This window comes from Macaca fascicularis, chromosome 20 (assembly GCF_037993035.2).
Source record: "Macaca fascicularis isolate 582-1 chromosome 20, T2T-MFA8v1.1".
NCBI classification, from domain to species: Eukaryota; Metazoa; Chordata; class Mammalia; order Primates; family Cercopithecidae; genus Macaca; species Macaca fascicularis.
Window position 1 is genome coordinate 84,879,284 of NC_088394.1, and position 25,946 is coordinate 84,905,229.

At 60.1% G+C, this 25,946-nt stretch overlaps 1 protein-coding gene and 2 long non-coding RNA genes across 6 annotated transcripts in view; 1 reads left to right on the forward strand and 2 right to left on the reverse strand.

The window, feature by feature from the left end:
- CBFA2T3 (CBFA2/RUNX1 partner transcriptional co-repressor 3) overlaps positions 1–14,425 on the reverse strand; it is a 101,538-nt gene extending 87,113 nt beyond the window's left edge. For all 4 annotated transcript variants that reach the window (XR_012428732.1, XM_074026800.1, XM_045382607.3 and 1 more), the window contains exon 1: positions 14,089–14,425. Coding sequence is in view for 2 of the 4 variants with exons in the window: in XM_045382607.3 (XP_045238542.2) it covers positions 14,089–14,239 (151 nt within the window). In the remaining 2 variants the exon portion in view is untranslated. The remainder of the gene's footprint in view (positions 1–14,088) is intronic.
- LOC141409249 (uncharacterized) lies at positions 4,282–12,155 on the forward strand. Its single transcript, XR_012428733.1, has 2 exons — positions 4,282–4,623; positions 9,283–12,155. It is a non-coding gene; the product is annotated as an uncharacterized lncRNA (long non-coding RNA).
- A 4,761-nt stretch (positions 14,426–19,186) lies between the features above and the next one.
- Positions 19,187–23,047, reverse strand: LOC123570536 (uncharacterized). Its single transcript, XR_006694795.2, has 3 exons — positions 22,743–23,047; positions 19,765–19,899; positions 19,187–19,317 (listed from the first exon to the last, which is right to left on the reverse strand). It is a non-coding gene; the product is annotated as an uncharacterized lncRNA (long non-coding RNA).
- Between the last annotated feature and the right edge of the window lie 2,899 nt (positions 23,048–25,946).

The window sequence follows — 25,946 nt, forward strand, 5'->3', positions numbered from 1 at the left end:
TCACCTGGGCTGCCCGGCTGTCTCTCTTGTCGAGGAGTAACACACCTTTGACACATGCTTACTGTATGTGTGTGTAAGAACTATGCTTTTTTTTTTTTTTTTTTTGAGACGGAGTCTCGCTCTGTCGCCCAGGCTGGAGTGCAGTGGCGCTATCTCGGCTCACTGCAAGCTCCGCCTCCCGGGTTTACGCCATTCTCCTGCCTCAGCCTCCCGAGTAGCTGGGACTACAGGCGCCCGCCACCTCACCCAGCTAATTTTTTTGTATTTTTGGTAGAGACGGGGTTTCATTGTGTTAGCCAGGATGGTCTCGATCTCCTGACCTCGTGATCCGCCCGTCTCGGCCTCCCAAAGTGCTGGAATTACAGGCTTGAGCCACTGCGCCTGGCCAGAACTATGCTTTTACCTTTTGAAAAATATACCTTGACCTTTCCTTCCTGCTTCTTTACTTTTCTATCTTCCCATCCATCTATCCACTCACCCACCCCTCTATCCATCCACCCACTCATCCATCCACCTACTCATCCATCCACCTACTCATCCATCCATCCACCCACCCATCCACCATCTATCCATCCACCCACGCACCGTCTATCCATCTGTCCATCCATCCATCTATCCACTCATCATCCACTCACCATCTATCCACTCATCCAACCACCCATCATCCACCCACCCATCTATCCATCCACCCACTCATCCATCCATCCACCTACCCATCCACCATCTATCCATCCACCTACCCACCATCTATCCATCTGTCCATCCATCCATCCACTCATCCATCCATCCACTCACCATCTATCCACTCATCCATCCACCCATCCATCCACCTACCCGTCTATCCATCCACCCACTCATCCATCCATCCACCTACCCATCCATCATCTATCTATCCATTCACCCATCTATTCATCCATCTATCTGTCCACCCACCCATCCATCCACTCACCCACCCACCATCTATCCATCTGTCCATCCATCCATCCATCCACCCACCATCTGTCCACTCATCCATCCACCCATCCATCCATCCACCCATCTATCCATCTGTCTATCCATCCATCCATCCACCCATCCATCCACCCACCCACCATCTATCCATCTGTCCATCCATCCATCCACTCATCCTTCTATCCACTCATCATCCACTCACCATCTATCCACTCATCCATCCACCCATCCATCCACCCACCCGTCTATCCATCCACCCATCCACCTATCCATCCATCCACCTCCCCATCCATCATCTATCCATCCATTCACCCATCTATTCATCCATCTATCCATCCACCTACTCATCCATCCATCCACCTCCCCATCCATCATCTATCTATCCATTCACCCATCTATTCATCCATCTATCCATCCACCCACCCATCCATCCACTCACCCACCCACCATCTATCCATCTGTCCATCCATCCATCCATCCACCCACCATCTGTCCACTCATCCATCCACCCATCCATCCATCCACCCATCTATCCATCCACCCATCTATCCATCTGTCTATCCATCCATCCATCCACCCATCCATCCACCCACCCACCATCTATTTATCTATCCATCCATCCATCCATCCACCCACCATCTATCCACTCATCTATCTATCCATCTAACCATCCATCCATCCACCCACCCATCCACCCATCTCTCCATCCACCCACCCATCTATTTATCATCCATCCATCCACCCACCCACCCATCTATCCATTCATCCAACTACCCCACCCATCTATCCATCTGTCCATCTGTCCATCCATCCATCCATATCACAATTAGAATTCAAAGTGAGGCATTTGGGTCATTTAATAACATGCTTATTTGAATTAATATCTGACAAACATCAGTCTGGGCAGATTGTTTTTCAGTGAGGACCAGTTCTGCCATTTGTTTTTAAGGCAGCATTTCTATAAATCAAGTGAGCTAACTCTGCAGATTTTCATAAGACTAGATGCCAAACACTGGTAACATATAAAGTATGCTAGAAAATACAATTTTTGTGACTGTTTAAACAACGTTTAGAGGCTGCAAATTGACCCATGGGGCACCATTGCCAAGGATCCTGTGTCCAGCCGTTGGTTTAGAAGGATACTTGGTGTGCAGTGCCAGTCAAAGGCCCTGAATCCTGCTTCTGCAACCCAGGGGGCTGGAAAGTTTGCAGAACGGATGTGTGCCGTGGTCAACACACACCTCACATAATTTATGCACCTGTTTTTCTGTGACCTAGTGGTGAGGTTGTGAGGTGCAGCTGTCACCTTATTTATTTTAACAACGTCTTGTCCACAGATACCTGTCGTGTTTGAAAACCTCTCTAGTGGCTACTGGGCCACCATTATCTGCCAAAAATGGAGCAGCACAAGGTCTGTGTGTGATCAAGCTAGGGGAGGCTGCTTTCTAAGCGATTTCATCTTAAAGGGGAACTTGGCTTGTCAAAAAATAAGTTTTAGGGAGCTTGCAAACAAAAGCGTTAAAAGCCCACAGAACCACCGGCTTTGAGAATTGGGCCTGGTGCTTGGCATCCGAAAGGTCCTCTCCACTGTGCCCGGTTCTTCCTCTGTGGGCTGATGTTAGGGGAGGGGACGGGGTCCCATTCAGCAGCAGGAACAGAGAGACCCCACAGAGCATGGGAGGACACAGAGCTTCCCCTGGGCCACTCCTTGGCCAGGGAAAGCAGCCCGCACCTCCTCTTCTACCTGCAAAGTGGGGCCCCACAGGATGGAGCGGGGTTTCCTGGTCTGTCTGGGTCGCTCTGCTCTGAGGGTCACTCTGCTCACTGGCCTGCACAGTCCCAGGACTTTCCCCCACCCGAGTCACAGCACGGCCACATTAGGCTGTCTCCAGGGACAGACTCCAGAGCGGCCAGCTAACAAGCCCACCAGTCTGCCCTGGTCCTTGGCAGGAGTGAGGCCTATGCCAGGGGCGGGGGTGGCAGCCCCTGTGAGTGCCCACAGAGGAGAGCAGAGTGGGGGATCGTGAGTCCACAGACCTCCCGGCCCCTCTCCCACTTGAGCAGCATGGCTGGGTTTCCTCCCATGTCACACCCTCATCCCACCTGGGGTGGCCGCCGAACCCGTGTCCAGAAGAGGACGAGGCCCGATCACCCCCAGGCCTGATCAACCTCTGGCCTTCCAGGAACTCAGTAGTGGAAGCAGTAAAAGCGCCCAGTGCCAGGCCTTACCCGGCGCCCAGCCTCCCAGCCTCCCAGTGGGCCCCGGTTTCCACGAACAAGGAACTCCTCCAGGGGCAACGGACACTCTTGGCCTCCAGAACCACTGCCTGCCACCACCAACACCCGCGCGGGACATAGGCCTTTCTGAACACGAGCTGGGTGGGTTGGGGGGTGGTCTCCAGTGACTCCCGTACGCTGGCCCTGCCTGGCTTGCAGAGCCATCCAGACAAAAGTCCGACGCGGCACGCGCACTGCTGCCCCTCAGAGACCAGGCCCTCATTCCCCCCAGGAAGCCGGGATAGGGCCCACACCCACCCTGGACTCCGGCAGCCCAGGATGAGAACTTCCTATCACACTCCTGTCCCTGTGGCCAGTGTCTTGTGCTTGCTTTGGAGAAACCATGTGGGCCCCAGGGGACGAGGGAAAGGATCCTTGATTGAAGCGTTGTTTGTAGTGAGGGAAATTGACGTACTCAACCTCTCTCCATAGGGAAGCCGAGAACAGCATGCTGGTGTGTGCCTCCCCCCACCAAACCCTGAGGTGCCACTCGGCCCCAACATGAGGCAGCGCCACGCTCAATGCAGTCAGCCTCGCAGGTGTCCAGAGAGAAAATTGCAAAGGAAAAGGAGAATTTGGTGCCTTTTCTGTAACTGGGCGAGACACACTGTACCTGGAAATGATGGGGACAGGGCAGGACGCCTTGGGACGGCTTTCCACGCCCTAAGTGCTGCCACGAGTCCACCTGTTCAGTTTTCATGGATGTGCCGGAGACAGGGGCTGCTATTGCGCCATTTACAGATGAGGAGGCCGTGGCGGGGTGCGGGTGGCTGAGTATCTGAGCTAGGTCCCCCCAACCCCTTGATCCCATCTCACCGCGCCCAGGTGGGGTGGCCTTCGGGGCTGAGGACACTGAACCTACAGGAATTCCTTTCTACAAAGAAGAGGGAAGGAAGGAGCAGGCTGGGGACGGGGACGGCGTGCTGCCTGCACGGCTCCTGCGACCTCTGCAGGGGTTTAAAGATCAGCCACAGAGCACAGGGGTGAGGGTCAGGCACACACTGCTTGGGGGCTTGTTGCGGCTTAGCCCTCACACTGTCCCTTCCCGTCCAGGGCTCCGGAGCAGCGCGTCCAGCGGGGGTCGGCGTGAGAGCGGTGTGGAGACACCCACCCTCCCTTGCAGCCAGAGGTAAGAAGTGGAAGGGAAAGAGGAGAGGCCGCTCGGTGACCTCTGGAATGTTACCATTTTCACACGTATTCAGTTTGCAAATTATTAAGGCACGCTGCATCCTTCTTTTTGCACTGTGACCGAAATGACTGAAATGCTGTATGTTCGACGGGTCCTGTGACGGAGTTGGGACCATGTGACCACAGGGCTCTGAGGAGGACCACCCCACACCGCCCGCCATGCCTGGGGCCCACCTGGAGGAAACAGGCCCGGAGAGGCACACCCTGGTGAGAGGCCGAGTCGGGGTGGACCACAGGGGCTCTGGCCGCAGGCCTGCCCGTCCCAGCTGTCTCTGGCCCTGGGGAGAGGCTCAGCAGGGAGGGGCGGGAAGCACCTGGCAGTTTCGGTTTCGCCAGGAAGCGGCCGCCTGCCGTCTCCCTTCCCACCCGCCACCCGGAGAGCCCCCCAGGTGGGGACGGTCCCTTGCACTGCAGACGAGGAAGCCCCAGCTGAGGGGCCACAGGACAAGCCTCACGGCTCTTGGCAGCGGGGACAGAGCCAGGCCCAGCCTCAGCTGTGTCTCAGGAGGACCTGGGGTGGGAGAAGCCCCTGGGGGCCGAGAGCAGCCGAGGGCAGATCTGACTGGCATCTTCTGTCACCTGCTGGTGACCTTTTAGAACACGTGGTCCCAACCCTTGGTCTAGAACATGCTGCCGTGTCGGAGGGGCAGAAGCAGCTGAGACAGCTATACGTCCCCCACCTGTCGCTCCGTCTGTCGGGCTGGGGATGTCAGGACAACACCCGCCACTGCAGGTGCCCTTGGAAATGAGTGGCAAGAAGCTTCGGGGTCCAGTTTGCACCGAGCCCCTCCAGCGGGGATGCGTCTTTCATGTCCGCACCTTTTGCGCCTGACATGGAGGGGTGTGCGGTCAGCGGGTGGGGGCTGACCGGGTACTTGCAGTGACAGGGTGGCAGGGCCCCGGACGTGTCATGTGACCCCCGTGGGCCACAACCCCTCTGAGCGCCACGGTCTGCAGTGCTGCAGGCCTCACACAGATTGGGGGCCGGAGCCTGAAATCTGTTCTCTAAATCTGGGAGCCCAGCCTGAGCAAGCCCTCAGCAGCCGCAGCCCCAGCGTGCGGCCTGGGTTCCCTGTTTTCAGGAATCCCCCCATCTCTCATGAGCAGTCAGCTGGGTCAGGCTGGCTCCACCGGCTCTGGGATTCAGCTACAGCCTGGCCTGGATGCAGCCGGGGTCACTGCCATCTGGAGTGAGGGGCTGCAGCGGGCACGGCTGGAGGGAGAGCTGCAAGGTCCCCTCCCCCACTCTGTCCCCTTCAGGTCCGTGAAGTTGGGGCTTTCCAGACACTCAAAATGCACCTGGACTCGGGAGCGCAGGAGGAAGCTCCGGGAGCCCGCAGGGTGGGGCAAATTCTCCAGTTCCTTCTCTACGGGGCTCCCTCCTGGCCGGTGCCTCCTGGCCTTGGCAGGGGTGGTAGGCCTGGTGTCTGCAGGGCCAGCTGCAGGGGTCACAAAAGCGGGGCCTCTTGGAGGCAGCAGCAGGAATAGGGTCTTTCCTTACCAAATCCCACCCCAGCCTCGAGGAGGGGCTCGCCGCCACCCCGTTTTACAAATAGGAGACAGGCTGGGGTCGGCATGGCCGGTGGACAGCAGTTTCCATTCCCGCCATGGTCGGGTCCAACCACTGCCCCTCACAGACCAGGGAGCTGAGGGAGAGGGGGACGAGGCCGGCCCGAAGTCGCACAGACCTCAGCACCGCCCGTGGGGCTCCATTTTGCAGGCTCAGGGCAGCAGGTCAGGCTTCAATGCCGGGGTGTGAGGGGCAGGTGCTGGGGCTCCTGGTGGGCCCTGCTAGAGGGCACCATGAACCTGGTCCAGTTAGGGCGAGCATGGCCTGCCGGGCTGCAATTTGGCAAAGCCCCCGACCTTCTGCAAAGCTGTGGGTTCACCCCATCCCCTTCTGCAGGGGCCTCCCTGAGTGAGCCCCAGTGGCTGTGGCTGTTGGCAGCTTCTGCCAGGTCTTCTCAGGAGGGCATGCCTTCTGGCCCCACTCCTCCGAGGGAGAAAGCCACGCTTGGAGCCCTCACCCCAGGAGCCCTTGTCTCCACAAAGGGGGTGCCTGGAAAAGCTGACGGAAATTCACGTCAGTGGGGGACAGGCCTGGGGGAGGGGTTGGCCCACTCTCCAAAAGCTGCCAGTAAAACAGCTGCTCTGCAGCTGCCCTGGGCCGAGACAGGATTTCACTCCAGGAGGTGGCGGCGGTGGCCCCAAGCCGGCAGCCTTGCTGTGTGATCAGTTGGGTGTCAGGACGTGCTTGATCCAGGGGTCAGCAACATGGTGTCAGGCAGCACCTGCATGGGGCTTCCTCAAGTGAAGCAAGGTGATGGAGATGGGGGTTCTGAGGGGCTCAGCTGAGGGCGTGGCTCTTGTCTCAGAGCAGGGCATGCAGTGGGGTCCCTCTCCTGACATGTGACCTCAGCTGCTCTCCTCTGCGAGGGTCCTTGGCAGGATGCACAGCCTGGGAGGACGTGGCCCACCCTCGCCCTGCTGTGTGAGCTAGGCTGATTTCTTGACCTTTCTGATTTGTGTCCTCATCTGAGGTCAGCGATGCCCTTGAAGTGTTGCTGGGTGAAAGCTGGGAACGGGATTGTGTATCCGTCTGCCCCTCCCCTACGGGGCCACAGAGCCTGAGTTCCTGGGAAAACTGTGGAGCCCGGCCCTGCGTCCTGGCTGCTGTCCGGGCTGCTGTGGAGCTGCCTCCTGGCCTGCAGGTCCTCACCTGCTTTGTTGACTGACTGCACTCTGTCCTTGCTGCTGGATCCTCCAACCAGGTCTGGAAGAATCGCAGGCTCTCCAAGATCCAAGCAGAGTGGGCCCCGCTCTGTGTCCGGGACACTGGCTCGGGAAGGGGGCCTCAGTCTGTCCCCATGCACCCCCAATGCTGTGTCCGAGACAGAGAACTGTGCTGTCTGAGGGGACGCCATACCCTGTCTGCCGTCAGGGACAGCTCAGCCCCAGCAATACCTCCCGCCTTGGAGTAGCCCTGAGCAGTGTCTGCACCTGGGGAGGGGCTCGGCACGGTCCCCTCTGATGCCAACCCAGGCAGGCAAGCAGGACCCCAGGCCTCACTCAGCCATGTGGTAGGGCACAGTGGCAGGGGCCCCAGGATAGGGGCAGGAGAGGAGGGGGCTATTTCTCTGCTCAGGGAGAAGGAGGCAGAGCCCTGGTGTCTCCTGTAGTTTCCAAGACGACGATCCCCCAGGCCAGAGCTCTCACCCTTCCTCCCATCAGTGTCCCACTCTGTTCTCTCCACCACGCTCCCTGGATCTCAGGCTGTCCTCTGACCCAGACCTCTTGCCCGGATCACTTGCTACCACCTTAGGGGCAGAGACAAGAAGGGGATAGGGCCTCCCAGGGTCACGGGATGATTGACCCAGACCCAGTGCTGAGTGAGGTGCTCCCCTGATCAGGCCAGGCTAGATCCTGCAGTCTCGAGGCTTGGATGCCTGGCACCCTAACAGCCGCACGGGGCTCCCTGCTGCAGGCTCCGGCCCCTCCAGGCCCATCCCGAGGCCTGACCCCAGGGCGCTAGAGCCTGGCCTGAGGCTGACCAGGCAGTCAGGACCCCAGACCCAATGGAGGGCCCATCTCTGGGCCTGGCCCTGCTTGCTGTGCAGCCCCGGGCCGGTCACCCCATCTCTGGGCCTTGGCTCCTGCTGGGACAGTGGCTGTGAAGGTGGCTCTGGAATCAGCGAGCAGCTCAGATATGCCAGTCCCTGCCTCGGCACCAGCAGGATGCACACAGCCAAGTAACAACTCAAGGACCAGGAGCGCGGAGGCCGAGCCTCACCTGGAGATGGGATGGACTCACGCCTTCCTGGGCTGAGCACCCTCCTGGGCCAGCACCGTCTGCTGAGGGCCCTGCTGCAAGCAGGCACCAGAGCCCCTGCCTCGTGCAGCCAGCTGGGGGCCGGGGGATGAGTAGTACCTGAGGGGGCGGCTGGTTTGTCTCATGGGGTGAGAGACTGAAGGAGAGGAGCACCGAGAGAAGGAGGCCGAGGGCAGTGAGGCCTCGCTAAGAAGACGCTGAGAGCAACCCCAGGCAGGAGCCCCGTGGGGAGGGGGCTTCTCGGCGAGGGCACAGCACAGGCACTGGCTTGGGAGGCTTGTGGAGCCGCCAGGCAGCCGGGGCTGTGAGTGCCGGAGGCGGACACAGTGGGGTCGGGGCGGGCGGGCTGGGCCGTGGGTGTGCGCAGGTGTGACGTGGCTGACTTGTTTTAAATCAACTCAATTTTCCCTTTTTTTTTTGAGACGGAGTTTCCCTCTGTCGCCCAGGCTGGAGTGCAGGGTCGCAATCTTGGCTCACTGCAACCTCTGCCTCCCGGGTTCACGCGGTTCTCCTACCTCAGCCTCCTGAGTAGCTGGGATTACAGGCACCCACCACCACACCCAGCTAATTTTTGTATATTTAGTAGACAGGGTTTTGCCATGTTGGCCAGGCTGGTCTCAAACTCCTGACCTCAAGTGATCCCCCCGCCTCGGCCTCCCAAAATGCTGGGATGACAGGCGTGAGTCACTGCACCTGGCCTTGATTTTTCAAATGACATGGTGACACAACCACTCTCCGCCCACCTGAGAGCGCTGCCTGGGGCCTGGGGTGGGCAGAGCTGGGAGAGGAAGCCCCTCGGTGGGGTCCCCGCTGCAGACCTGTGTCCTGGCAACTGCCCGACAGGCCTCTGAGCAGCCGTCCTGGGGGTGGACTTGGGGGTTTAGTGCTGAGAACTTCATTGGCTCCTGCTACAGGTCGGCCTCTGGCTTTGTCACAGTCAATCTGAGTGATCCCGTCCACAGCTCCTGGCTGGAGTTCCTTCAAAGGGTGGGTGGGCGGCGCTCAGACAAGCCTCTCTTTTCCCTGTTTCTCCCCAGCTGCCCCTGGCTGACGTCTCCTCGGAGGAGCACTGGCCGGCGAGTCCTGGCTCAGCTGTGACCAATCGGCCTCTCCCTGGGGCCGCTCTTCCTGCCCACGCCTCCCTGGTCAACTGCAGTCACGGAAGTGAAAGTGCCGGAAAACCCCTGCACAGCGCCCAGGCAGGTTAACGGGACGCACTGCTTCTCAGTCCACATGTGGTGAGAAGTGAAAGTCATCTTTGCCTAAAGAATGGCCTCCCAGAGCCGCCCCCATGGGGCCACTTCCTCCAGGAAGCTGGCCTAGATTGCACCCTGACCCTAGGCACCGTCCCTGTCTTCCTAGGTGCTGATTCGAGGTCTTCCTGCTGGACAGGAGGACGTGGCTGGTTGCTGTGCTTGTGTGTGGGGATGGGCTGGTATGGGGAAGGAGCGGAGCATTCCGGCAACCACTGAGGCCTTAGGGAAGCAGTGCCATGCTTACTGGGGAGAGAGGGAGGTGCACTGACCGGGCCCGGAGAACTGGCTGCACCTGGCAATGAGGACATACCCAGAGCCCCTGCTCCCTGCTCTGCCCCAGTGGAGTGTCCAGTGGGGAGGTAGTTGGGGGAGGTCGGGCTTTGTCCCACCATCCACTCTCCTGAGGACTTCCTACCTCTGTGGGCGCCTCTCTCTCTATTCCTGGCTCATCCATTCCTCTTCACCCTCCGTCCCCAGAGCTCTGCAGTCTCCCGCCTCTGTCCGGCCTTCGCAAACCCTCCCTCATGGAGCTGTCCACGCACTGGCCACCCCGTCCCCTCGCGGTGCTGCTGGCTTCCTGCCATGACTGACCCAGCAGTGGTTCCAGGGCGAGCTTCCCTCCGAGCCTGGGGCTGGACTCCACGGTCAGTGTGATTTCACAGCAGCGAGATCCTCACATCTCCAGCCCATCTGCCTCTGCCCCACAGGGTCAGTGAAGCCTGCTGTGTGCCTCTCAGAACCTCAGTATCTTCTTCTGTGACGGCAGTAACAGCAGCACCCCCGGGCTGGCTCCCCAACATGGAGCCCCCCGACACTATGTGGTCAACAAAAGGGAGAACAGGAGGTGGGAGAACGGCGGTGACAGCACGTTGCTCACAGACGCAGGTCCGACGGCCACTATCTGGCCCCTTTGCAGGCACCCTTGGGGCTGCCCGTCTGTCTGTCTGTCTGTGGCCTCAGACGTCTTGTCACGCGCACACTGACCTCCCTGCCTCTGGCTGGAGCCCACGGACACCCTGGCCAAGCTCTGCATGATCCGCCAGCTCCATAGCCCGGCAAACACGGGGCCTGCGGCTGAAGGAAGAATTGGGCTGAGACCACCTGGCTGCTCATGTCCACTCCCCCTCCCACCGCACCCCCTCAATGGGCACCTCCCATAATGGGGGCTGCCTGCAGCCTCTCCGGCGCCTCCCTGTGTCCCACTGCCTGGAGTGCAGAGTGAGTGGCCGGAGCTGTGGCCTGGGGTGGGCTGGGCCTTAGAAGAAGGAGGCAGAGGAAGATTTGGGAGGAAGAAGGCCTTGGGAAGACAGAGGTAGAGGCTGTGGTGTGGCGGGCAGAGACCAGGAACACCTGGGGCCAGCAGGACCTGGAGGAGGCAGGACCCGGAGGAGCACGGCCATCTGGCGCCTTAGTTTTGAACTTCCAGCCTACGGCGCTGTGAGAGAAGCCTCTGTCATTCTGGGTCCCCACCCAGCTTGCAGCCTGTCCTTACTGCAGCCCCAGGAGATAGAAACACTGGGGGAAGGCATTCCAGACCCAGAACATTCCAAACCCAGAACATTCCGGACCCAGAACATTCTAAACCCAGAACATTCCGGACCCAGAACATTCCGAACCCAGAATATTCCGGACCCAGAACATTCCAGATGCAGAACATTCCAGACCAGAACATTCCAGACCCAGAACATTCCGGACCTAGGACGTTCCAGACCCACAACATCCAGAGGGCAGCTGGGCCCAGATGGCCATTTGAGGAGATGGAGGATGGAGAGTGAATGGCGGCGCAGCCCAGCCCCAAGGGCAAGGTCAGTGGAGGGAGCTCAGGCTGACCATAGGCTCTGGACATGACCCCTGTGCCAGGTGGGCTCCGGCCAGGGCTTAAGCTTCCTGCACGGATGGTGCCTCCACAGCATCTGCCCACCTTGCCCGGTCCCCATAACACCCGCCCGCCTTTGCCTGGACCCCTCCACTGATGGTGCTCACCACCTCCCCGAGATCCCATATCATCCCTCTATGGTGACACCAGGCCGCCTGACTCAGTTTCTCCCCCATGGAGGTCCCAGCACATGGCACTGAGCCTTCTCTGCCTCAGCCTATACTCGCCAGGTGGATTTCAAAGTCTCTGTCTCCGGCACCCTCCTTAGGTGACCTGGTTCCCATCCCTCTCTCCTGGGGCAGTCAGGTCACCACTGTGACCTCAGCCTCTTTTTTCACAAAGTGGGTTTGTGGAGACAAGGCGGTGAGAGCCTGCACAGCTCTGAGCACACACAGCGGGCGCGTCATAAACCCAGGACCACAAGCGCTTGTCTTAAGGGGTTCCTTCTGCACCACTGGGCCAAGGGGTCAGTGAGAATCTGGACCCTCCGCCTGCGGGGGCTGGTGAAAGAGCCCAGGGAAGGGGGTCCTGGCCCCCAGATGGCGGCGTGTGCTCTGTGGCCGTCTTCTGATTGCTTACACCTCAGCCCCCTGGACACTGTCAGAGGAGACGAGAGGTTGAGTTCCTCCCATCTGCTGCGCAGCACACGGATGCCTCCCCGCCTGCCACCAAACACGCGGCAACACAGCCCTGTTCAGTCAGCCTTTGCTCTAAAGACAGGAAGGTTCTTCTACTTCAGCTCTTAAAAATATTACTGTTCTCCCCAGAGTTTAAAGCCAATCAGCCTGTTTTCAGGCCTCAAAGGTTTTAGGGACTCTTGGGAAGCCTGTGTGCCTGAGATCCACACAGTGGGGCTGAGGGGCCCTCAGGTCTGTCCAGGATCCCCCCAGTTCCCACAGCCCCCATGACCCCTGCTCCTCCAGCTGGGCGATGCTTGATGCTGAGGCTTTCCGGCATCACAGGGCCCCACATCTGTCCCCTGGGGGCCCCTGGGGTGCAGGATGAGAAGCTCCAAGCCCTGGTATTCACGTGTATCTCTGCTGCCTGATGTGGCCAAGGCTGTCCCATGGGCACCCTGGAATAGGGTTGGGTGGTTGCAGGGACAGAAGGCCCTAGAAGCCAGGTGCAGGACCCCGCACCCAAGTGAGACCCTGCTCCCTCCTCACATTGAAGCCCCTAAGCAGGGGCTCCCTGGGGATGGGCACAGTGGCTGTGTACTCTGTGTTAGAGGCCACCCTGGCCGTCCGCTCCTCACCTCCAGCCATGTCAGAGGCCACCCTGGCCATCTGCTCCTCACCTCCAACCATGTCAGAGGCCCACCCTGGCCCTCTGTTTCATGCCTCTAGCCACCAGCCCCTCGCACGAATCAGGCACAAGGCCACCTCCTGGCCCTAACCTCCTTCCACGGTAGATGCCCCCATCCTTCCACAGTAGACACGCCCATCCTAACAAAGCAGCTGTTCTCCATGCACCTCAGAGCCCGTCTCTCTCCCCACAGGTGAGAAACTCACGCAGGGAGCTGGTGGGACGGGTCTGATCCATGAGGAAACTGAGGCCCAGAAGGAGGGAGCACCTGGCCCAAGGCCACTCCGTGCCAGGGGACAGACAGGGCCGCCCGGGAGAGGATGGGATGGCAGATGCCAGGGCCAGTGAGCTGGTGCTGCCTTGAAGGCAGCTCTGAGTCACCCCGTCGGGAGAAACCCACAGTGTCACTAGCTGTGGTGAGGTCCGGCTTTTGCATGCCAGGCACCTGGGTCTGGGATGTTCCTGCTCACGGCTGGGGCCCTCGTAGGGGGCGGCTCTGGGGTCCCACGGGCACCTACAGGTGGGAACAGCCTCAGGCAGCCGCCACCAGGACCTGCTCAGGGAATGTGGTCTCCAGAGACGGGGACACCCCGGGTCCCGGGTTCTGTGTGTTAGTGTCAGGGGTGCAGGCAGACCCTGGACCTGACGGCCGCAGTGAGAGCCCTGCGAGACAGGAGACTGCTGGTTCCGGAAGGTTCTGACAGCTGCTGGGAGTGTGGGCACGAGGGCCACCGGGAGACGGGGACACCAGCCTGCAGCTGCAGCCCCCAGTGTCTGGGAGACCTTGTCCTGGGACTTTGCAGGCTTGGGCGGGGGGTGTCAGCAATAGCTGGCGTCCTGCTGGACCGCTCCCCAGAGCCCGAAGCCCCCAGGAAGGCAGGCCCAGGTTCCCCGCAAACCCCCACTGCCCTGCCTGGAATCGTTCCTTGGACAGGGGCCTGGGGTCGGGTCCATTTCCTCCTCACTGGGGTCTTGGGCCGGTGCCCTCCCCTCTGGCCTCAGTTTCCTCATCCAACCTGCTGTGAGGCGTCGCACCTGGAGGGCATCCCAGGAGGAGGAGGGCTCTCTTTGTAGGACCCCCCAATCACTTCCTGACTGCAGCTCTCCCACCCCCAGGAGAACACAGCCCACCCTCCTAGACAGGGCTGAGCAGCCCGGCCTCCAGCATCTGCCTCTGGGTGGGGCCAGGGCACCCGGCTGGCACCTGCCAAGCCCTCACCAGCCCACCTGCCCCAGCTGTGCAGGACCTGCCTGAGGGGTGGCCCTGTTGATATCTGAGGTGAGTCAACACGGCCGCCCATGCCGGCGCTGTCAACAAAGCCCCGCGAAGCTCGAAGGAGTCACAGCCTCGGCACCTGCTGCCGCCCTCTGCCCCCACCCCACCACCTTCCCCCCGAGCCTCTTACCTGGGCCGCCCTTCCTGGGACCCCGGGGTGCTGAGCAGGCAGCAGATGCCGGGAAGCCGCTCTCCAGCACAGGGTGCGGCTGGGACATGGAGCCACGGGTGGATCCCGAGGCTGAACCGGCTGCCCTGTCCCTCAGTCTCGAAGCCGGCATGAGGAGGGCCACCGTCAGGGGCCAACCTGGGGCCCAGGACAGGCCTCTTCCGGGAATGCCTTTCCCGACCTCCTGCAGCCTTGAGGGAAACAGGAGGGGCTGGGCCAGCTGGGGCGTCCTGGAGTTGGGCCTCTGCCGCTGGAAAGCCCAGGCCCTCCTGGCTGCCAACCGGGTGTCCTCAGCCCTGGGGAGGGGGTGGGAGCCGTGAGGCTCATGTGATGCGGGGCGGGCCTGGGGCTGCAGGCTGGGGAAGGTCTCCCTGCAGCCTGCGGGTGAGGCAGCCAGCTGTGTCCCTGTGATAATGGGCCGGAGGCCTGCAGCTGTGCCCCCCACTTCCCCGACAGGAACCATCTGGGGCCCTGCCCTTCACGGCCTTTCCTCGGGCCATTCCGGTTTGACCTTCCAACAACTTCCTCCTCCCCAGGCAGCTCTGGTGATGTCCCACCCACCCTGAGCCCTACAGCGTGTGTTCCTTGCTCCGGGGCAGGTCTGCAGGCCTAAGGGCAGCTCCATCCTGGCCCAGAGCCCTCGGCCTACTCCGCCCACCCACCTTCCCACCAGGGCTTGGCGCTTTCTTCAGTCTGGGGTATTTGGGGGTCTCCTCCCTCTCCGCTTGCCCTCAGTCAGCGGGACTTTCCCCAACACCCCTTTTAGTTTGCCCCCACTCCAGGGGCCACCCTGCTCGTGTTCCTGTGGCTGTCGACTGTGCCCTCGAGCCAGATGGGGCCTCTGACCGGCCTCCCCTCAGCCCTGGCTCCCCCAGCTGCTGGGGGTTCTTGGGCCCCTGATCTGTCCTTAAAGTACCTCCCGCTCGCTGGGGGGGAAACTGTCTCTCTCTGCCTGGCCTCGTGCGCAGGGCTCCTGACCCTCTGTGGAGACAGCGGGGCTCCCGGCCTCTCCGGGGCTGCCTTGGAAGGACCCTCACCCCGCGCCCCAGCGGCCGCCTCCGGAGTTTGCGGGGGTCGGGGTGGGTGGCTTCTCCAGTCTGAGAAATTCCAGAAGCCACCTCAGAGCCCTCTTGGGACCACTCAGACCCCAGGGAGAGTCCCAGGACCCCTTTCTAGCAGCCATTGGGCTGAGAGTGAGTCACATCCCAGATGCTGGAAAAAAAGTCACTTTCTAAAGTGCCCTGACAACTGTCAGAGGAAAGACGAGCTTCCCGGGAGGTGACAGTAGCCCTTCGGCCCTGCAGCCCTGGTGGGCGACTTTTTGGATACCGTGGCTGGAGGCTTCGTGGCCTCAGACAGGCCAGAGGTGTGGAACCCGCAGACCCAAGGCCGGTTCACGGGCATCTGTGCTATTTTGATTTGATTTGATTTGATTTTTAGGTCACGCCCGCACACGGTTAATAATTCAAGCCGTGCAGGGGTAAAAGCCGACTCCTTTCCCGCAGGGTCCCCAGGTGTCCCGGGTCTCCCTGTCCTGGTAATCGGGTGTCCTTCTCGAGTTGGTGACAACAAGCTGCGTGCCAGCGCGTGTGTCCAGCTTACGGTCAGAGCGTGTTTGTTACTGCTGGGGAACTTCCTAGAGGCAAGGCCCGCCCGGGGCCTCCCCTGCACTGGGTGGTGGGCCGCTCTGCTCCCAGGACTCAGGCTGGAAGGGACCTCCCTGCAAGCCCGGGGCCAGTCCCCTGGTGCCATCATCGGGTCCCCACGTCCCCTGCTGTTCCCCGCACTCTGGCTCAGGGTGAGATTAGCAGTCGGGGTCCTGGGGGCCCTGACCCCCTTGGTTTCCTCATCTGTGCAGGGTGCATGATCCTAACGGCCTCAGCTCCTAGAGCGTTTCCGGGAGTGGAGACAGCAGAGGCGCTGGGCGGCCACATGGGCCAGGGCCACGGTGGTCACATGGCTGGTGTTTGTCTGTGTCAGTGCCTGTTCCCCACCTATGTGCAGTGGGAGTCTCAGAGTCGGGGAACTGAGGGTCTCAGGGGGCGCAGCCCCCACTCCATGAGGCAGCAGGATGGCACCCTGGGTGGGGGTGGTAACTCCCCTCACGGGGGTAGGAGACAGGCTGCCCCGCCCCCAGCCCTGAGGCAGATGTTCGAGGCCTGCACCTGCGCCCCCCGCAGATGGGACACTTCCACTTTCGCAATGAGGCCCTGAGCTCCCCGCCTGGCCCTGTCCTGCCTGGTGTCTAATCAGGGGGTCTGATGGAGGTGGGGTTGGAAAGAGAAGAGAAGAAAGTTGTCCACAAGTTGGGGGCAGGAGCTGCCTCCCACTTTGGCGGCCACCTGGGGTGTGGGCACCACTCCCCACCTCCCCACTACCCGCCTCCTCTCCCCCAGGCCGGGCAGTTGGTGCTTGTGGGGAAGCAGACGTTGGCTGTGGCTTTCAGAGCTGGGCGGCTGGGAGATAAGGGGCTGGGGAGGAAGTGGCTGCAGAGGTGGAGGCAGCAGGAGCGGGCTCGGCTTCTCCCAGAGACTCCTGCTGTCTGCAGCCAGCACCCAGCCTCGCGGGGCAGAAGGGGCCTTTCCTTCCTTCCTAAAAGACCTATTAGGGCCCACTGGGGTTCTGTCGGTGTCCAAGACAGCCCCTGGTCCTGCTCTCTGGGACTACAGGAGACACGGTCCATTAACATGGCCTGGCATGTGCGGCCTGGAGGGCAGTTGGGGAAACTGCCCCTGGGTAGGCAGAGGGGCCCTAAGGCAGGCTTTGGTGAATCTGCAGGATGGCCAGAGAACTGGAGGAGGGTGTGGGGGCATTGGGGGAGATGATGCCATGTGGGGGTGGGTGAGGAGGTCTTTCTTCAGTCAGGGTGTCTTATGTTTGCCTTCTCTTCTAGCATGTAGGAACCCGCCACCCCCCTCCAACACACACACCCTTCACTGCTGGATAAATAGATGAATGAATAGATTGATGAATGAATAGATTAATCAATGAATGAATGGATGGGTGGATGAGTGAATGGGTGGGTAGATGGGTAGGTGGATGGGTGGATGGGTGGGTGGGTGGATGAGTGAATGAGTGGATGGATGGATGGATAGATGGGTGAGTGGGTGGATGTGTGGGTGGATGGACAGATGTGTGGATGGGTGGGTGGATGGATAGATGGGTGAATGGGTGGATGGATGAGTGGATAAATGGGTAAACGGGTGGGGTGGGTGAATGGGTGGGTAGGTGGATGGATGACTGGGTGAATGAATGTTGGATGGGTGTGTGGGTGGATGGGTGGATAGATGGGTGAGTGGGTGGGTGGATAGATGGGTGAGTGGGTGGATGGATGGATAGATGGGTGAATGGGTGGGTGGGTGGATGGATGAATGGATGGGTGGATGGATGAGTGGATGGATGGGTGGATGGATGAGTGGATGGATGGGTGGATAGACAGGTGGATGGGTGAATGGGTGGATGGATGGGTGGGTGGATGGGTGGATAGATGGGTGGATTGGTGAATGGGTGGGTAGGTGGATGGGTGGATGGATGAGTGGATGGATGGGTGGATGGATGAGTGGATGGATGGGTGGATGGATGAGTGGATGGATGGGTGGATAGACAGGTGGATGGGTGAATGGGTGGATGGATGGGTGGATGGATGAGTGGGTGGATGGGTGGGTGGATGGGTGGATTGGTGAATGGGTAGGTAGGTGAATGGATGGGTGGATGGATGGGTGGGTGGATGGGTGGATAGATGGGTGGATTGGTGAATGGGTAGGTAGGTGAATGGATGGGTGAATGGGTGGGTAGGTGGATGGGTGGATACATGGTGAATAGGTGAGTGGGTGGATGGGGATGGGTGGATGGATGGGGATGGGAGGGTGGAGGGGTGGATGGATGGGTGGAGGGGTGGGTGGGTGGATGGGGATGGGAGGGTGGAGGGGTGGATGGATGGGTGGAGGGGTGGGTGGGTGGATGGGGATGGGAGGGTGGATAGACAGGTGGATGGATGGGTGGAGGAATGGGTGGATGGGTGGGTGGATGGGGATGGGAGGGTGGGTGGATGGGGATGGGTGGAGGAGTGGGTGGGTGGATGGGGATGGGAGGGTGGAGGGGTGGATGGATGGGTGGAGGGGTGGGTGGGTGGATGGGGATGGGAGGGTGGAGGGGTGGATGGATGGGTGGAGGGGTGGGTGGGTGGATGGGGATGGGAGGGTGGAGGGGTGGATGGATGGGTGGAGGGGTGGGTGGGTGGATGGGGATGGGAGGGTGGAGGGGTGGATGGATGGGTGGAGGAGTGGGTGGGTGGATGGATGAGTGGGTGGATGGGTGGATAGACAGGTGGATGGATGGGTGGAGGAGTGGGTGGATGGGTGGGTGGATGGGGATGGGAGGGTGGGTGGATGGGGATGGGTGGAGGAGTGGGTGGGTGGATGGGGATGGGAGGGTGGAGGGGTGGATGGATGGGTGGAGGGGTGGGTGGGTGGATGGGGATGGGAGGGTGGAGGGGTGGATGGATGGGTGGAGGGGTGGGTGGGTGGATGGGGATGGGAGGGTGGATAGACAGGTGGATGGATGGGTGGAGGGGTGGGTGGGTGGATGGGTGGATCAATGAATAAGTGGTATATGGTTTTATGGAAGTCTCGTGCCAGCCCACTTTACAGAGGAGGAGGAGGCCCACAAGGGTGCCGTCCCTACTCACAAAGCCTGGAGAGAGGAATGGAAGTCGCAAGGCGGCCCCAGAGGAGGCTGAGCAGTGACATGTGTGGGTGAACCTGACTGGCCACGCCTTGCCCCGGCTTTCTGGTCCTGAATAAGGTGTGGACAGTTGGGGTGAGCCACAGAGGGAGTGGGGGCTGGGGGCGGAGGCAGGAAAAATCCTGCCCCGGGTGTTCAAGACAGTGCGGGCGAAGAGGCCCGGAGCTGGACGCCCAGCCACTCCCCGGCTCAGGGCACGGCTGAGCAAACCCAGAACCACGGAGAAGGTGCCACGGCCGGAGGGCTGGGGTGATTTGGGGAAACCTGGTACGAAGTGATGCAGGATTCCAGGGCTCTGAGACTGCAGTTACTGGGTGCACCTGCCACCCCCAGAGAGAGCAGGTCTGCCTGGGGAGTCCGAGCCGAGGCGCGGGCCGGAGACACCCCAGTGAGAGCATGGAACTGGAATCGGTCTTCACCTTCCTGGTGTGTGGACTCCTTGGGCATCTAGTAAATAAATAAGTTCACAGAATTATGAAGGAAACCCATTTTACCAAAATACAGTTACCACCCTCTTAGAACATTCTGGTGTAGTGAGCGCTGTGCTTTTCATTCAGCCGTGATTTAAAGTGGTGAGGTGTGGGAACTGCATTCTGAGACGTGGCGGTGAGTGGAAGGGGAGGAGGGTGTTTCGTGGTGCCCGAACCCTCCCAAGGCATGGCTGCTTGGAGCCCACAGAAGTGGCCCTGGGGCAGTTCTGTCGGTGTCAACGGCACAGGCACGGCTGACGCCCCGGGAGGTGCCCACGGTCATGGTTAAAGGAAAGGCTAAATTTTGGTTAGAGACTCGACACAACGCCAGATGAAACTGATCCAAGTCCACAGATCCCCTGAATTCTGAGGAAAGAACTTCGGTTCCAGCTTATCTCGAAGGTGTCCCCCCGTCCCGGCTCACCACCTCAGCTTCCGGGAGTCTCCGGTGGGACAGCCGGGGCCGCATGAGGGTCCCGAAGTCACAGGCTGGTTCACACTCAGCGTTTCCTGTCTGTGCTGGGTACACTTGGGCAAATGTCTTGACCCATTTCCTCAACTGTAAAGTAAGAAGGTAACAGAGTCGGCTGAACGGGGGTGTGGAGAGAATTTAATAAAACAGTCCACGTTTGGACTCTCCTTGGTGCCCGCAAAGGTGGGCAAGCACAGAAGAGCAGCTGTGACCCCAGTGAGGTCCCTGGGCCGTGAAGGGGCCAGCCCAGGGGAGAGTGGAATCCCCACACCGCCATCTGGCCGTGCCCGCCTCCGGGGCAGGCATGTTGCTGCTAGAAAGTTCTTCCTAAACTGAGCTCAGGTCGGCGTCCCTGCAGATGCGGCCCCTCTCCGGAAAAGTGCTTTGGAAGGGAGAAGGGCTCTCCCAGCCCCACCGCCGTCTCCTGGAGTCAGCCACAGCCTCCTCCCGCCCCCATGGCAAGAGACCCGCTTCAGTTTCGATGTGGCCGCCCCGCCCCCCTCTTAAACCTTCAGTGGCTGCCCACCTCCCTCAAGATCAAGGCCAGACCCTGAAGGTGACTGGGGGCCCCTCCAGACTCTGCCCCAATCCCACATCAGAGCCACTTCTCCCCGGGGTGCTTCCTCATCTCTGGGCCTCCCCAGCCCTCTCATCGAAACTTGCCTCACCTGGTGGGCTCCTACCCAGCCCTCAGAGCCCTCACGAAGTGCCCTGTCCTGTCCTGGGCTCCACACCCCCGCACGCCTCCATCACAGCATAAGCACCTTGGGTTGCAGTTGCTGTGGGTTGGTTTCCTCGGACCCACAGGAAAGCAGCCCCCGGCGGGGACCTTGCCTGTCTCCAAGGGCTGTGTTTCCAGCACAAGGCGCAGGGCGTCGTGGGTGATGGCTGGCTGGTGGAGTTTGGCACACCCATCTCTGGGTCCCCCACATGACACCAGGAACTTCTCTGGGCTGAATTCCGCCTCTCCCGCCCTCAGGACTCCCCTGGGACTCTGCCCCACACACATCCCAGGGAACAGAGAGGACACGGCCGGTCTCCCCGGGCTGAGCAGGACGGGCTGAGTCTCCAGGCCCGGCCGCCCAGGGCAGGCTTGGGACCCTGAGGCAGCCCCCAAGGCCTGGGAGGCTTGGTGGCCTTTGCCTGGACAGGAGGGCCTTCCCCAGCTCATCAGCCACCCCAGGAGGGCAGTGGGTGTGGGACAGAACTGACGGCAGTCGGAGGCCACAGTCCCGCAGGACCCGCTGTGCCCTTGACTGGCATCCTCCTCCCGTCCTGAAGTGCATGGGGCTGGGCCCAGCAGGGTGGAGTCTGAACGGAGACCGGCATTTGAGCATCAGGGCAGTGGACAGCCTAGCCCCTGCTTCCTGAGCACCCTGGACTTGCCGGGGCCACTGGTGACCTGGTGGCCTCTACTCAGCATCTGACAGGACTGGAGAGGTTGAGCAATTTCCCAGGTCACCAGCGGTGCCCTGGGGTGGGATTTGGGACTCAGGCTGGGTCCAAGCCAGTCCTCTCCCTGAGGCGGAGAGCCTGCTGTGACTCCACCCACCCAGCTTCCAGGGCACAGAGCCCTCTGCCCACCGTGGTCTCTGATCCTCCCCAGCGCCGGGAGGCACCAAGACCTATCAGGGCTGCCCATTCTGCAGAACAGGAAACCGAGGCTCCCAGAGGGGAAAGTCCCAACCTCCCTGGGGGTCCCGGGGTCCTGGGCTGCTGCACCCCAGCTGCAAAGGGGGAAGCCCCGCCCAGAGGCCACTTTCCCTGTAAGGAGACCAGGCGGGGTGAGGGCTGCCGTGTGCCGGTGCCGCCCCGGTTTCCCTCTGACTCAGGCGGAGGTGGCTGCCCCTGTGTGGGGGCCGCGTCTAGTCCTCGGGTCCCACTCCGGTGACCGGCCCCCATCTCATCTCCGGTGAGTCCGCAAGGCCACGGCTCTGCCGGTGGGGGTTGGTGTGTGTGCAGCAGAAGGAATGAATGAGGGAACCCCTGCCCTGGGCCCAGGTGTGGCTTTTTCTTGCTCTTGCTCTTCCTCTCCTCCCCTCAGTCCTGCCTGGGTGTTGGCGGCAGCTTAAGAGGGAGCATGGCCCTGGCCTACCCACCAATGTTCTAGAACATTCTGGAATATTCTGCTCTCAGCCCGAAGCCTGGGAACTGGGTAAACCTGGGCCATCGAGCAGCATCCAACATGAGGAAAATACCAAGAGGCTGGTGTGTGGTTCTCCGTGTGTGACGCGTGGTGCATAGGGAGCGGCAGCTGCCTGCCCTCCAGAGCCGGGGTGCCGCCTCCTGCATCATAGACACCTCCCGCAAGCAGGGCCCAGCCCCTGCCTCCCACCAGTGGCTACTCCAGGCTGCAGTGGGGCCTGGGGCCACGGAAGACCCAGCTAGGTCTGGCCAAGAGGCCCAAGGATATTCCAGGCACCTGGAAGGAACCGGAAGGATCTGGGAGTCTTGGGTTAAGAGTCATGCAGCCTGACCTGCTCCAAACGTGGACTTCGTCCCTGAAGAGGCTGCACGACCCTAACCGTGGTGCCTCCCGTGCAAACGCGAGTGTGATGGACGATCACAGAGCTGTTACTGTCAGGGAGGAGACCACCCTCGTATCATCCTATGCCCAATTTCTGCCTCCAAAGAAAGAAAAAGTAAAAACTAAAAGGCAGAAATGAATCCATTTCAGAAATGAAATCCACAGGCAGACAGCCCGGCGCCACATGCTGGGCCTAGTAGTTAAAGGTCGACCCCGACCTAATCGGTTATGTTGCCTGTAGATTACAGACATTGTATGGAAAAGCACTGTGAAAATCCCGTCCTGTTCTGTTCCGATCATGCAGCCCCCAGGCACGTACCCCCTGCTTGCTCAATTGATCATGACCCTCTCACGCAGACCCCCTTAGAGTTGTGAGCACTTAAAAGGGACAGGAATTGCTCACCGGGGAACTCGGCTCTTGAGACGGGCGTCCTGCCGATGCCTCTGGCCGAATAAACCCCTTCCTTCTTTAACTCGTGTCTAAGGAGTTTTGTCTGCAGCTCGTCCTGCTACCGCTGTACCTCAGAGGTGAACTGGAAGACGAACTGGCCTGTATCCAAAACAAAGAAACTGTGTGTTTGTTTCCATCATTTATTGACTTATTCTGAGGCAGGGTCTTGCTCGGTCACCCAGGCTGGAGTGCAGTGGTGCGACCTCGGCTCACTGCAGCCTCCACCCGCTGAGCTCAAGCAAATCTCCTGCCTCAGCCTCTGGAATAGCTGGGACCGGAGGCGCCCGCCACCATGCCTGGCTAATTTTTTATGTTTTGTAGAGACTGGGCCTCATTATGTTGCCCAGGCTGGTCTCAAACTCATGGCTGAAGCGATTCTGCCTCCCAAAGTGCTGGGATGACAGGCATGAGCCACTGTACCCAGCCTCATTGCTTTTTAATAGTTAGGTTTCTATTGACACTGTTTTCAGAAACAGACAAGCTTAGAGGATATAACACAGGCGTGAGGATCACGCAGAATCTGCTTCACTGAACTGGAAGCATTTTAAACATCAGATTCTTTTAAGGCACCTTTGGGTGCCCTGGCCTAAAACGCCCTCCCACTCTGCTTGTGTTCAGTTCCGACTCCAGACACCGAGGAAAGTGAGAGGGCTCGGGGCGGGGAGTCCGGGTTCTCAGAGCGCGATCCCCAACCCTGGGAGCTTGTCAGAAACCCTCGCCTACCCAGGACCTGTGCGTGCGGCACCTGGGGCTGTCCTGGGTCTGCTCCGACTGTCCCCGAGGGGATCTGGAGGGACCAGGTCATCCTCGGGTCTGTTGGAGCCAGGGTGAGGCGGCACTGTGCCTGTCATTGCAACGGTTCTGTCCCTGTGGGTGGGTGGAGGAACTTCCCTGAGGCTCTGGGACCTCCCTGGCCGTTCCAGTCACCTGAGCTCGGAGCACATGTCTGTGGTGCTTGCCGTGGGGGTGGGTCCAGGGTCCAGCCCCTTCCTGGCTGTCACCTGCAGGCTTGACCCATCTAAGGGGGTCCAACCTGGCCGGCCCGGGAGGGTAGGGTCTTCTTGGGAGGAAGCCGAAGGTCGTGGAGGAGAAGTGGGGACAGGGAAGACCATCAGGCTGCAACCCCCCATCGGGCAGTCAGAGGTGGGGGCAGGAGACCATCGGGCTGAAACCCCTCATCAGGCAGCTCAAGGCAGAGGGTTCCATGCCGGGCCCCTGCGCCGCCTCCTGCTGTCACAGCAGGTGGGTATGAGGTTTATCATCCAGCACCCAGGGAAGCTGGCCCTGCAGGCAGGGCTCCTGCCTCCACCCACCTTCCGGCCGCCCCGCCGTGTCCAGGGACCTGCTCCAGCCCTCCAGCCCTGCTTCCTGTCTTCCCTCTGCTCACTCAGCTCCTCCCGGAAGCCCCTTCTCTCCAGCCCCAGGGGGTTTGGATGCTGGGCCCTGGGGAAGGGGTCTTGGGGTCCATAGCAAGGCATCTGAGGCTCCCGGGGCACCCAGAAACCCCAGGAAGGCTGTGGATGACTCAGCAAAACCCACAAGCCCGGGGGTCTCTCAGGCATGTGCTGCAGGAGGGGTATGACGTGGGGTCTGCTCTGAGTGAGGGTCTCAGCCCTTGTCTGCTCCTGGTCCTCCTGCCACTCTGCCCCAGCCACAGCCCGGAACAGCCCACTCCACTCCCACCCTCTGCCCACGGCTCACCCTGGGCCTCTCAGACCCTTGCCTCTGGGACCCCCTTGTGGAGATCTGCCTGCCCCCCGAGCCCCACAGCCCCTCCCTGCTTTTCAGCCCCCTCCCTGCTTTGATTTTCTTGAATGGCAGGTGGCACTCTCTGATGTGCTAAATGTTGTTTACTGCCTGTCTCTCCCACTAGGTCAGCCCCAGGGCAATGAGCTTTCTCTCTCTCTCTCTCTCTCTCTCTCTCTCTCTCTCCTTCCTTCCTTCCTTCCTTCCTTCCTTCCTTCCTTCCCTTCTTTCTTTTAAACAGATTTTATTTTATTTTATTTTTTATTTTTATTTTATTTTTTTTTTTTGAGACGGAGTCTCGCTCTGTCGCCCAGGCTGGAGTGCAGTGGCGCGATCTCGGCTCACTGCAAGCTCCGCCTCCCGGGTTCACGCCATTCTCCTGCCTCAGCCTCCCGAGTAGCTGGGACTACAGGTGCCCGTCACCATGCCCGGCTAATTTTTTTTTTATTTTTTAGTAGAGACGGGGTTTCACCGTGTTAGCCAGGATGGTCTTGGTCTCCTGACCTCGTGATCCGCCCACCTCGGCCTTCCAAAGTGTAAACAGATTTTACTTTTTAAAGCAGCTTTAGGTTCACAGCAAAATTGAGCAGAAAGTACAGAGGGTTCCCCTGCACCCCGGGGCTCAGCATCCCCACGAGAGCGGCCGTTTGTTACAGCCGCGACCCCCTGGACGCAGCGTCATCACCCACAGGCCACACGGCCTCGGGGTCCACCTGGTGCTGTGCAGTCTGTGGTTGGAGGAATGTATCCTGACGTAGGCCCACCGCTGTGGTATCATACAGAGCAGTTTCACTGCCCCAGGTCCCCTGTGCTGCTGCTCCACGTCCCTCCGTCCCTCCCTCTCCCCAGCCCCTGGCATTGCTGATCTCTGTGCTGTCTGCACAGTTCTGCCCTTTCCTGGATGTCAGAGTCGGACCCCTACAGCGTGTAGTCCTTAGAGACAGGCTGCTTTCACTCAGCAGTGTGCATTTACGGTCCCTCCATGTCTTTTCTTTTCTTTTTTTTTTTTTTTTTTTTGAGATGGAGTCTCGCTCTGTCACCCAGGCTGGAGTACAGTGGCCGGATCTCAGCTCACTGCAAGCTCCGCTTCCCGGGTTTACGCCATTCTCCTGCCTCAGCCTCCCGAGTACCTGGGACTACAGGCTCTTGCCACCTCGCCCAGCTAGTTTTTTTGTATTTTTTTAGTAGAGATGGGGTTTCACTGTGTTAGCCAGGATGGTCTCGATCTCCTGACCTCGTGATCCGCCCATCTCGGCCTCCCAAAGTGCTGGGATTACAGGCGTGAGCCACCGCGCCCGGCCCATGTCTTTTCTTTCTTTTCTTTTCGTGCTTTTCTCTCTCTTTCTTTCTTTCTTTCTTTCTTTCTTTCTTTCTTTCTTTCTTTCTTTCTTTCTTTCTTTCTTTCTTTCT